The sequence below is a fragment of the Dermacentor andersoni genome, chromosome 1, assembly GCF_023375885.2.
Source record: "Dermacentor andersoni chromosome 1, qqDerAnde1_hic_scaffold, whole genome shotgun sequence".
NCBI lineage: Eukaryota > Metazoa > Arthropoda > Arachnida > Ixodida > Ixodidae > Dermacentor > Dermacentor andersoni.
The window spans coordinates 244,907,007-244,919,984 of record NC_092814.1 but is presented as its reverse complement, the minus strand read 5'-3'; the positions used below and the strand labels follow the sequence as shown (position 1 = coordinate 244,919,984).

The 12,978-nt window shown below is 44.0% G+C and overlaps 1 protein-coding gene across 1 annotated transcript; it reads left to right on the top strand.

Annotated features, from left to right (window-relative positions):
- The first annotated feature begins 6,070 nt into the window (after positions 1-6,070).
- Positions 6,071-6,802, top strand: LOC129380963 (uncharacterized). Its single transcript, XM_055063301.1, has one exon. The coding sequence runs from the start codon at positions 6,071-6,073 to the stop codon at positions 6,800-6,802; it is 732 nt and encodes a 243-aa protein (XP_054919276.1).
- Positions 6,803-12,978: the final 6,176 nt, after the last annotated feature.

Genomic DNA, 12,978 nt, shown 5'->3' with positions numbered 1-12,978 from the left:
ATCGCACAGGGTGACTAACCAACGTTAGCATATATATATATATATATGCTAACGTATATATATATATATATATATATATATATATATATATATATATATATATATATAGATATATATATATATATATATATATATATATATATATATATATATATATGTACACACAGGGCGGTTAAGTTTTATGCTAATTTAAAAAAAATAGCATGTTGCAGAAACACAATTCTAGTCCTTGAGCTGGTTTTGAGGGGCGGCCATTACCGGCACGAGAAATCGGAACACATATTCCACTAATTAGCAAAAATCGGTTTATTATATTTTGAATTAATGACTTGACGGCACATGTTGCAATTTACTTTACTAATTGCAGCTAGTGAGCTTGCAAGCAGTATTCACTTGAAATGAATTTCCAGAATGACGCCAGTTTGAAGATACGCGCCATCAAACTTGGCGTAAAATTGCACTGTTGTTCTACTTACTTTTTAACAAAACGCTCTTCCATGCATTGAGGCGCAACAGTAACTGGAACGCCCGTGTATTTCGTCCCAGACTTTGGGAAATAATATCTCGAAAGTCGTGTCGTCGTGGGCATTCATTTCAAGTGAATACGTCTTGCAAGCTCACTGGCTACAATTCATAAATTGCAATATGGGCTGTAATATAACGAATTAACAAGTGAATTAGGAATTTTTTAATTAGATGAATATGTTTCAATATCTCGTGCTTGTAGTGTCTGCCTCTCCGAATAATCCATTTCAAAGACAAGAATTATGCTTTCTGCCACAGGCGATCTTTAAAAATTCCATAAACCTTAGAAATGATCACCCTTTAAGTAAGCCCGAACGTACATTTTATATTTGACCCTTTGCAATGTTCTAATTGGACAACTACAATCATCTTAGGCATCGAAAACATTGTTTGTTCGTAGGGCACTATATACAGAGTGCCCCAGCAAATTTTAAGCAGAGTTTAAAAATATACGAATGCCAAGTAGCTGGACAGAATCAAGGTAATGTTGTTTCCCGTCGCTTGGAGATGTTCAAATTATTTTTTCATTCCACCTAATAAGATAATTAGTCTTAATTAATTAATCAACTTCTCAAATATTATAATTCGATGAAAAGTGTGAATAAGAAAATTGTAGAGCGAGAAGAAAAACTCCCGATACAGCTTTCTGTTGCTCAATACGTGCTACATAAAAGCTTTTTTTTTTTTTCAGAGCGTGAAACAAGCGCGCAAACGCACGCAAAATTTCCGCGCGACTCCCCGCTCGAGGCACTTTGCGTGTAAATTTAGCTGGGACACCATGTATAGTAAACGCTTACGGTATTTAATACGCGAACACGTTGTGACTTTGTCACACTCACAAGGTGCCCTCACAAGTTTCTGAGTAGCTCCGACATGGTCACAGCGACGGAGCGATAACGATGTGTACAGCGCCTGCCGTGGACGCTGTTCATTCTAACCTCTTAAGACCAGACCACACGTACGCTTGCCGATGAGCGCAAGCTCGCGTCTGCGCGCCTACGCATGCGCAGACGGTGTGGGACCGCTCGTGCGCGTCGAAGCGCGGCGCAAATGCGACGATCTATTCAAGACAGACATTGGCGTTCGGGCTCCCTCGCGTCGTCACGCCTCTAACTCCACAGCTACGGCGTGGTACAATAAATTCTTAGTGAGGCCGATTTATGTCATGCAAGGAAGTGATTTTTTCTTCCTTTTAATGCGTAAGCATTCCCACGCTTACCCAACGAGGAAACCCGTCTGTCTATCTTTCACGTAAGCCGAATCACTATAAAGAAATGAATGCATGAAAAACAGAATAAAACCTAAAAAAAGAAGACGTTGGCGACTTTCGAACCTGCGACGCCACGCTCAGAATCCGAGTGTCTTACCCACTGGGCTAAACACCCACGCTTGCAGGAGGAGAACATACCTGAACTATAAGAATGTGTTGTGCTGGCGGTACAAAACAAATGTCAACGGAGAACAGTTTCTATGAAGGCTTTCTTGAAAGACTTGGCGATGATGGAATAAGCGTCATCTGAAGGATCACACGTGGACCCGACTTGGAGCACTGTATGTGTTACGAGAATTCTGATTTTGCGAAAATTAAATGCCCGTGCACACCACATACCCGATGCGTTTCGGTGGCCTCGGGATGCGTCCTCCATTGCGGCGTTCCTTCACTGACGGAAATGCCACCGATCTCGGAGGGCTCATGCTGCGCGTCGCGTCGCGCTACACAGGCACAGAAACAGTCATTTACTTGATAAGAATGATAAGGAGTGATGAGGGGCAGTGACGTAGCCACAAATTTCGTTCGAGGGGGCCCACGTTGCCGCTCGGCCTCCTCCTTACGGAATTTGTCCAGGGATCAAATACATGAATAATAACTGCAATGCTATTGCGAAAGATGCTGCAAAGGCATTCTTGAACGCTACGCACTGTCAAGACAAGTGAAATATGTATTTCTTCGTACAAGAATACACTCGTATGTCCCAAAAATTCTGTCCGCGATAACTGATATCAATGCTTTCATTTTTTTTTTGTATATTTCATAAGTGAAGAAAATATCACACGAACTTTAGAACTATATCAGCTCGAAACCAGCAAAGCTGTGCGTGCAGCTGATATGAAAAATGTAAGGGCCATGAAATTAACAATTTGAGGACAAATAGTTTAATGAAACTTTGTCAGCCAAGAACCTTGTTTATATTTTTGTACTTATGTGGTACCACGGCCAGGAAAAAATCTCAATGACGCTGTCATTTGTTGCAATGTATTGCTCAGGAGCAGCTGTCCCCTGTCGTGTACTGTGAGCAATTGCACCTAAATTATAGACTCAACAGAGAGCACGAATAAAAAGCAGGAGTTTTGCAAAATATACGAGGGCGAGTCAAGTGAAAGTGAGCCGATGCGAATATATCACAAACGGGGTAATTTATTTAAAAGTAGTCTCCATGAGCATTTAGACATTTGTCCCACTGGCTAACGAGTCGCGTGATTCCTGTCTCATAAAACTCCTTCAAAAAGTCTGTAACTGACTCTTTCACGTTATCGTCCGACACTAATCTGGTTCCCTTCAGCTGTTTCTTCAATTGCTACAAAATGAGGAAGTCGCAAGGCGACAGATCTGGGCTGTACGGAGGTTGTTGCGGTGTTTCCCTCTTTGACTTTACCAGTCTTCTATTGACCACATCAACGACGCGGGCACGGCCATTGTCGTGGAGCAAGATGACCCCATTCGTCATTTTTCCCCGTCGTTTGTTCTTTATTGCGACATGCAACCGATCCAGCGTTTCATAATATTGGAAACTATTTATAGTCTCTCCAGGTTTAGCAAATTCTATCAGTAATGGCCTCTGACGATCAAAACAAAAAAAGTCAGCACCTTTCCGGCAGAAATGATGGCCTTTGCTTTCTTTGGGGGTGGTGAATTCGAATGTTTCCACTGTAAGCTTTGCCTTCTTGTTTCAGGCTCGTAGTAGTGGTACCATGATTCGTTCCCGGTCACAGACAAGAAGTCGTCGCCCTCATTGTGATACCGGATTAGATGAGTCAAGGCAGGGCCGAACTTCTTCGTCTTCTGGCGGTGGTTCAAAATTTTGGGCATCCATTGTGCACACAAGAGCCGATAACCGAGGTGTTACTTAATTATGGCGTGAACCAAACCGTGACTGATATTCACACGCTCTGCCAGTTCATCGATGCTTATCTTCCGTTATTGTCTAATCAGCTCGTCAACCTTTGCAATTATGTTGGGTGTGATTGCGCGGTGGATTTGGCCCGGTCTTGGATCGTCTTTGCAACTTTCATGTCCTTCTTTGAACCGTTTTCTCCAACGCTTCACAGTAGCCAACAAAATGCAATGTTCAACATAGAAGGCGGCCATACAGCGACTAATTTCTTTTTGGGAAACACCTTCAGCTGTCCAAAACCTCACGACACCACGCTATCCAACTTTGGGAGTGTCCATTATGTCACGCAACCATGTTCAGCCCAGTGTATGAGAGCATTTTAAAGAACAGCTATCTTCACAACTGCGTGTCACTTTGGTAAATGAGATGCATGTGTGCTACGCGCATGCTTCGCAGAGAATGAACAGAACCATTTTTGCGCGGGGTTGGTTGGCTCAATTTCATTTGACTCGCCCTCGTACATTAGAAATACGAAGATACAATGGAATATACGAATGCGAAGATACAGCTTGATAAAGGGCAAAAAAGTGTCACTGAAAACAAAGTTCACTGCACGTATAGACAAAACCTCGCAATAAGATATTAAAATATACGTATAAGTCTCCAATAAATTTATGAATCTAAGAAAAAGTCACGGTATATAATGCGTCAAACAACGCAAATAAACATGTTGCGCAATCACAGATTCATAGATAACAGAATCCTAATGCCCGCCCCTCCTCCCTTCACTCCCCCCGATGTATCGCATGCGACGGAAGGCGGCACGCTTCCTTCCCGCCTTTCTCCCTTGCGCACACAAGACTGAGCCACCCTCGCCGGTTCACCCATGCCACCCTCTCCACATCCTTTCAGTCGCACATACAGCATGTGGCGCGCAGTCACGCTGTTATCGTCCTTGGACTTTATACGGAACATGGGGGCGACGGCGACGGCAGGAATGCGCCTGGAGTGTCCATATGATTGCTATCGCAATATTATACTTGGCTGCAGCGAGACGACAGGAGAGAGCACAGAATTAAGCGTGTATCTACTTTTTCGCCCTCCAGATAAGCCCGGAACGCAATCCAGCCGTGGACCACTGTGACCTGCGACTGCGCTGAACTTCACAACGTGCTACCGTCGTTGCCTTGGCGGGGGGCGTGTGCCTTTACTCAACGCTTCTGCGTCTGCGCCGGGAGCCACTTGAGGCTACAAAAGCCGTAGTCGTCGTTGGAAGCGGTCACTTGGCTGCAGCGAGACGACAGGAGAGAGCACAGAATTAAGCGTGTATCTACTTTTTCGCCCTCCAGATAAGCCCGGAACGCAATCCAGCCGTGGACCACTGTGACCTGCGACTGCGCTGAACTTCACAACGTGCTACCGTCGTTGCCTTGGCGGGGGGCGTGTGCCTTTACTCAACGCTTCTGCGTCTGCGCCGGGAGCCACTTGAGGCTACAAAAGCCGTAGTCGTCGTTGGAAGCGGTCACTTGGCTGCAGCGAGACGACAGGAGAGAGCACAGAATTAAGCGTGTATCTACTTTTTCGCCCTCCAGATAAGCCCGGAACGCAATCCAGCCGTGGACCACTGTGACCTGCGACTGCGCTGAACTTCACAACGTGCTACCGTCGTTGCCTTGGCGGGGGGCGTGTGCCTTTACTCAACGCTTCTGCGTCTGCGCCGGGAGCCACTTGAGGCTACAAAAGCCGTAGTCGTCGTTGGAAGCGGTCACTTGGCTGCAGCGAGACGACAGGAGAGAGCACAGAATTAAGCGTGTATCTACTTTTTCGCCCTCCAGATAAGCCCGGAACGCAATCCAGCCGTGGACCACTGTGACCTGCGACTGCGCTGAACTTCACAACGTGCTACCGTCGTTGCCTTGGCGGGGGGCGTGTGCCTTTACTCAACGCTTCTGCGTCTGCGCCGGGAGCCACTTGAGGCTACAAAAGCCGTAGTCGTCGTTGGAAGCGGTCACTTGGCTGCAGCGAGACGACAGGAGAGAGCACAGAATTAAGCGTGTATCTACTTTTTCGCCCTCCAGATAAGCCCGGAACGCAATCCAGCCGTGGACCACTGTGACCTGCGACTGCGCTGAACTTCACAACGTGCTACCGTCGTTGCCTTGGCGGGGGGCGTGTGCCTTTACTCAACGCTTCTGCGTCTGCGCCGGGAGCCACTTGAGGCTACAAAAGCCGTAGTCGTCGTTGGAAGCGGTCACTTGGCTGCAGCGAGACGACAGGAGAGAGCACAGAATTAAGCGTGTATCTACTTTTTCGCCCTCCAGGTTAGTTGGTTTTCATAGTTCAAAGCTTGTCCGAATCTGTTTCTTTCCCTGTCGTACTCGCTGCTGCCAATAATTTCTGTCGTGTTTGGCCGGTGCTGTATGTGAAACACCATGACTTCGCGTTTTGAAGAAATAAGAGAGGAGTACCGAAGGGAAATGAAGGAATTCAAGAGTAAGCTTGAACGCGATGTACGAAAAGAACTTCGCGAGTTTGAGAAAAGCCTTGACAATTTCAACGCGAGGTTTGAAGCGGTCATGAAAAAGACTGAAACCCTTCAAAAAGAAAACCAGGAGTTAAAGAAAGCCAATGACACTCTCATGACCGAATGCACTAAAATTAAAAAGGAACTAGAGGAGCAAGAGCTCAGGATTACAGCTAATGAGCAATACTCCCGGAACTGCAACGTCGAAATAAAGGGAGTGCAGGAGAGCAAAAGTGAAGACCTTGTACAGACAGTGTGCCAGATTGGAACATCGCTTCAGCATAAGGTTGAACCGGATGATATTGAAGTCGTGCACAGGGTGAAAACTCGCAACGATCAGGCGCCATCTAACATTGTCGTGCGGTTTAAGAGCCGCTGCAAGCGTGACGCATTTCTTCAAAAGGCGAAAAAGACTAGGCTTACCATGCATGACCTTGGCCACTCCTCAAATGAACCCATTTTTGTGAACGAACATTTGTGTCCACCATTGAAGCGGCTTCTGGGCATGGCCATTGAGAAAAAGAGAGTGTCAAACTGGAAGTTCGTGTGGGTCAAAAATGGTCATATTTTCGCGCGTAAAGATGAAGACTGCCGAGTTGTCCGAGTGACATGTGCACGGGACATTGATAAGATTCAGTAAGCCTACATAACTGCATTTCTTTGCTCGGTTCACAAAGGAATGGCCGTTACACCCGATGACGTAAATAAAATATTTGTATTAGAAAATATTAAAGGATTCACATGTTTCCACTTGAATGTAAGGTCGCTACCGAACAAGGAAGATCAGTTAGGTATTCTGTTAAACTCTTTCAATTTTAAGTTTGACTTCATATTCCTAACCGAAACATGGCTTACTTCAGAAAGTGACACTCCAAAACATGAAAATTACACCAGTTTTTCGAAAAACAGAAGTAACCGAAATGGTGGTGGGTTGCTTATGCATGTGAAAAGTGTCAGATGCGATTTAATGGAAAACTATTCGTTAATGACGAATGACGTAGAGAGTCTTGTTGTCCGATCCAATGATCATATGTTTGCTGTCATGTACCGCCCGCCTGATGGAAATTTACTCAATTTCTTTGCCTACCTTGAAGATCTGTTCATGTACGTAAACCAAAATGAACTGACACTTGTCCTTGGCGGAGATTTTAATATTAATATGTTGGACGCATCCACCCCGTGGCTCACGTTCCAGACGCTTTTAGATTCGAATGGTTTTCACTGCACGGTTAACACGGCAACACGCATTACATCGGCCACAAGCACATTAATCGATCTATTCATCACCAATTTAGCACCGCATGATAATATAGGTGGTGTTCTCGCCTCCCATATTAGCAATCACTTACCTATATTTCTGCTTATTAGGTCGCCGCACCATAAGATTGCCACACAACATTTAGATAATCGGAAAATTCAAAACACTAATCGAATCACGCTTGAAACATTTCGCTCTAAGTTAAAAAGGATAGATTGGGACCCTATATATCACGCAGATACAGTTGATGAAGCGTATGATACATTCTTACGTTTGTTTAAAGAAGCCTACATTGAGTATTTTCCTTTAATTACTATAAAAAAATCAAGCCGATCTCGGAAACCTTGGATTTCGAACTTCTGCCTTAAACTGATAAAAAAGAAAGACAAACTTTATAGAAAGTTCTTGTCCACGAGAAACCCTGATGACTGGGAACAATTTAGGCAACATAGAAACAATACAACCGCCTTTCTTCGTAATGCGAAAAGGGAATACCTATTTACATCTTTCAATTTGGACCGTAATGCAAAGGCAGATCTAGTATGGAAAAGGATAAATGAATTATTGAATCGTTCACCTGCGGCTCAAAGTGCTCAAGAGATAAGCGTAAATGGTCTGGTTTTAAAGGGCGGCCAATTGGCTGAAGCATTCAATGATTTTTTTGTCAATCTTGTGACCACGTCCCACTATCCTGAGGCTGTTAATGAAATCCAGAGTAATAAAAATAGTATATATCTGAACCCTACGAGTGAGCATGAGGTTAAAATGACATTTAACCTGCTCAAAAATAGTAATGTCTGCGATCTGGATAACCTACAATTAAAACCTGTTAAGTACACCATTGATATAATTGCAGCACCACTCGCACATATTTATAACCAAGCGATTAGTACTGGAAATTTCCCCGAGCGGATGAAGCTCTCTAAAGTAATTGTTATTCACAAAGGAGGTGATAAAAACCAGTTTTCTAACTATCGCCCTATTTCCATTCTTCCAGTATTCTCAAAAGCACTAGAAAAAATAATACATGGTAGAATCGAAAATTTCGCCTCTAACTTTAACTTAATAACTAACGCTCAATACGGCTTTCGTAAGGGCAGATCAGCAGAACTCGCTTTATTAAACCAAAAGGAAATAATTTTAAAAGCTTTTGAAGAGAAGGAATTTATAGCTGGTATATATATAGATTTTTCAAAGGCCTTCGATCACCTGAACCACATAACGTTGCTAAAAAAACTCGAGCTGTATGGTATACGAGGCACACCCCTACGACTTCTAACCTCTTACCTAAAATTTCGTAAGCAAGCCGTAGTGATAGGTGATTCTCTTTCCTCATTTAAAAATGTGAATGCTGGTGTTCCCCAAGGGAGCATCCTTGGTCCCCTTCTATTTAACTTTTACATTAACGACGTAATTAAGATAAGCGCGAAACCGACATTTGTTATTTATGCGGATGACACGACACTACTGTTCCGAAACTCTAACACTACGACACTTCACCTCGATATAAACGATTGCCTTGACAAATTGAACTCCTGGAGCAAGCTAAATTCATTGGAGATAAACGTTAATAAAACAAAGGCAATCCTGTTTTCACCCAAACAATCACGTGCTGTGCTAGAAGGTAATCTTCTCCTCGGTAATGACATTGTAGAAGTTGTCGACTCTGTTAAGGCACTTGGTGTCCATTTTCACAAAAACATGTCCTGGGATCTGCACATCAATCACGTTATTACCCGTATTGCAAAGTCTCTTGGTATTTTAGCAAAGTTTCGATTCTTTTTACCACAAGTGGTTAAACTAAAAATTTACAATGCTCTGTTCCATTCTCATCTTAATTACTGTATCCTTGTCTGGGGGAAAACCACAACAGCGAACTTAAATCGCATATTCGTACTCCAAAAGAAAGCTCTTCGACATATAGCCAATGCAGATTATCACGCTCATACTAAACCACTTTTTCATCGTTTTAATTTAGTTTCTACTCACAATCTTTACTCGTATCATCTGGCGATAAGATATAAACAAAGCATCAACAATCCTGGAAATTTATTAGCTTCCCTTGCAGACCTGACAATTCGAACGCCGATACATGACACTCGTAGCACGGAACCCTGGCAAATACCATTTTCGAGAACATCCTATGGGGACCAAATGCTTCGCTGTACTCTTCCTATGCTAATAAATTATCTACACAAAGAGACATTAACGATAAAAAATAGTAATAGAACAAGGCTCCGCAACTTTTTTGTACATGTCGAATAACAATTTTATAAGAAAATGTAAAATTCACTTATATGTTGATAAGATTGTTTTCCTCTCATTTGTACGCCTGTGCTATTGTAAACTAGTTATTATCTTGTTATGTATAATTGATTCTATTGTTTATCTGTCGACTTGTCGCCTTCGCTGTGCCTTGTAAAAGGGGGCCCGAACCCCCGTCAAGTGGACTAGCTTCCACTTTTTATTCGGGCCTCCTTCCAAAGTTCTTTGGAAAAATAAACATGATTTTGATTTTTGATTTTTGAGTATCCGGCAACTGAAGCGTCCCGTGGCCCATTACTTTCCTCAAAAGAAGTAACAAAATCGAACTTTCGCCATGCAATAATTTGCGGCACCGTAACAATGTCTTTTTTTCTTTTGTGGGGCGGGGACATGGAAATAAAAAGGCGAAGGAAAGCATGTTTGCCACAATGGAATGCCTACTTTGGGCACCTAATGTGGCTACCGAAGGAATATCGAAGAAAACGTGAGACGCTTGGTCCACAGAGAACCATACGCATACTGCTCGGTATCCTACACCGGCGAGACAAGACTTCCCGGAGAGGTAGCGCTCAAGCGAACGCGTTGCAATATGCCGAGGGCTCACAGTGATGGCGGCGAGCGACCTCGTTTATTTTACTCGTCTGCTATCCAGAAATCGTCCAAAACTCTGTCAGGCGAAAATTCACTCGGCCAGAGAAACACGGAAATAACGCATGCGCTCTGGCTGGCTCTGGCAGCCCGCGGGTAGGAGAACAAGAAAATTGAAGAGGCTCAATGTGTCCTCGCGAATAAAAGTCAAAGTATAAAAATAAATAACGTAGTTACCTTTGCTGGCTTCAGTGACTTGACATGAATGCTTTGGCGCAGGTGAAAAAAATGTTGATATTCTTTTATGTTACATGACGGCACAAATGAACCACCACAACGCTTCATCTCATCGTACCTCGCTGCGTGCTTTGCCAACTTGACTGATAGTGTGTTAATTTGGCTTGTCTCGCTGTATGTTCCGATGTACGACTTCACAAAAGTCAATGCAAACGCGAATTGCAATGCAAACGCAAATTGCAAACGCGGTATACAGTAGTAATGGGGGACTTCTATGCAAAAGTGTGAGAAATGCAGGCGGGTGAACAAACAATTGGCAACTACGGTGTCGATTCTAGAAACGCTAGAGGTGAGATGCTGGTAGAATTCGCAGAAATGAATAAGCTGAGAATAATGAACACATTTTTCAGGAAACGTAGCAACAGAAAATGGACCTGGAAAAGCCCTAATGGTGAAACAAGAAATAAAATTGATTTCGTACTTTCTGCCGATCCCAGCATAGTGCAGGATGTTCAAGTAATAGGTAGGGTAAAATGTAGTGATCATAGGATAGTGAGGGCCAGGATCCACCTCAATTTAAACAGAGAAAGAGTAAAATTGATCAAGAAAGAACAGGTCAGCTTAGAGACAGTTAGGGTAAAAGCAGACAAATTTAGGCTGGTACTTGCAAACAAATACGCAGCCTTAGAACAGAGAGATGATGTAGATGACATAGATGTAATGAATGAAACCGTAACGAGGCTGGCTTCAGAGGCAGCAATTGAAGTGGGAGGCAAGGCACCAAGGCAACCAGTAGGCAAGCTCGCCCAAGTAACAAAGGACCTAATAAAGAAACGACAAAGAATGAAACTCTCCAACTTAAGAGATAAGATAGAATTCGTGGAACTGTCAAAACTGATCAAGAAGGCGAAAATAAGTGATGTTCGAAACTATAACGTGAGAAAGACTGAAGAAGCCATAAGAAATGGACGCAGCTTGAAATTAGTGAGAAGGAAACTTGGCATAGGACAAACCAAGATGTATGCACTAAACGATAAGCAGGGTAATATCATCAGCAATCTCGAAGATATAGTAAAAGCAGCGGAAGAATTCTATACTGACCTTTACAGTACCCAGACGACTCAGGAGCACTCTATTCAACACAATAATGAACAGTATACAGAAACTTCTCCTATAACATGAGATGAGGTCAGAAAGGCCTTGCAAGGCATGAAACGGGGAAAAGCGGCAGGAGAGGATGGAATAACAGTCGATTTAATCAAAGATGGAGGAGACATAATGCTAGGAAAACTGGCGGCTCTCTATACGAAGTGTCTATCGACTGCAAGGGTCCCAGAAAACTGGAAGAATGCAAACATACTCCGAGCGGCCACTGCTTCTTCGGTGAGATATTGTTTTCTGTTTTCTTCAAGAATCAGTGCTGTGTTGAGACTTCGCTGTTGTCCAGAGAGAACGGACATCCCGTGGGATACCTGTGAGCTGGAGATCGCGCACAGTATCGCGTGGTTTTGCTGCGCTCCGCAGCGCATCTACGCCTGCCACGGCGGTGGGCGGCAAAGAACACCGGCACAAGCCATATGTCCGACAGCGCGTTCCTAGGTGAATGAGTGCCGCAGAATCGGCGCCGCACTCGGAAGTGCCACAACACGCGCCTAATGTCATCAAGCCGGCGACGCTAGTTTTCAACGCTGCCCTACCTTCCAGCGCACCTTCAGTGAATATGGCTGAGACAAGCGAAAGTGAAGCCAAGAAACCAAGGGTTGACGACGACAAGACATCTACCTATGAGCTAAGTGAAGATGAAGAGATAGACTGCGATGACACTCCGTTCTCCTTGGTATCGTATAAAAAGAAGCGGCCTGAGGGAATTTCAGTTGTTTTTCGACCCTCAGAGGAAGGGCGCAACTTCTGGCAAGTGAATCCCAACCGCGCTGCGTCTGAAATTGTCTCCGCGGCAAAGAAAAAAAGTACAGTCATTGCGCGTAAACAGAGATGGAAGTTTCTCTGTCAACGTTACTTCAGTGTCATCTGCAAGACATCTACTGTCGATGAGCGAAGTGGCTGGTTTGGGAGTAAAACCATTCATTCCGGCATCTTATACCAAGAATGTCGGCAAGATACGCCATGTGCCAGTTGAGTATACAGAAGGACAACTGCTTGACTTCCTGAAGGACTTTGGCGTGACATCTGCCCGTCGTCAGGCACGCTACAATCGCCAAGAAGATGGAGCGGTAGAATCACACCCTCTGAGAACTGTCATTCTCCATTTCAGAAAAGATAAACCAATGCCGCAACGAGTGCATCTAGGTTTCACGAGTCATCCCGTAAAAGAATATCACGGCCCTGCTCTGAGATGCTACAACTGCCAGAGATTTGGACATTTATCGAAGAACTGCCGCAGTCCACGTCGCTGCAAGATATGCTCAGAAGACCACGACCATTCAGAGTGCAAGTCTGTGTGTCAGCCA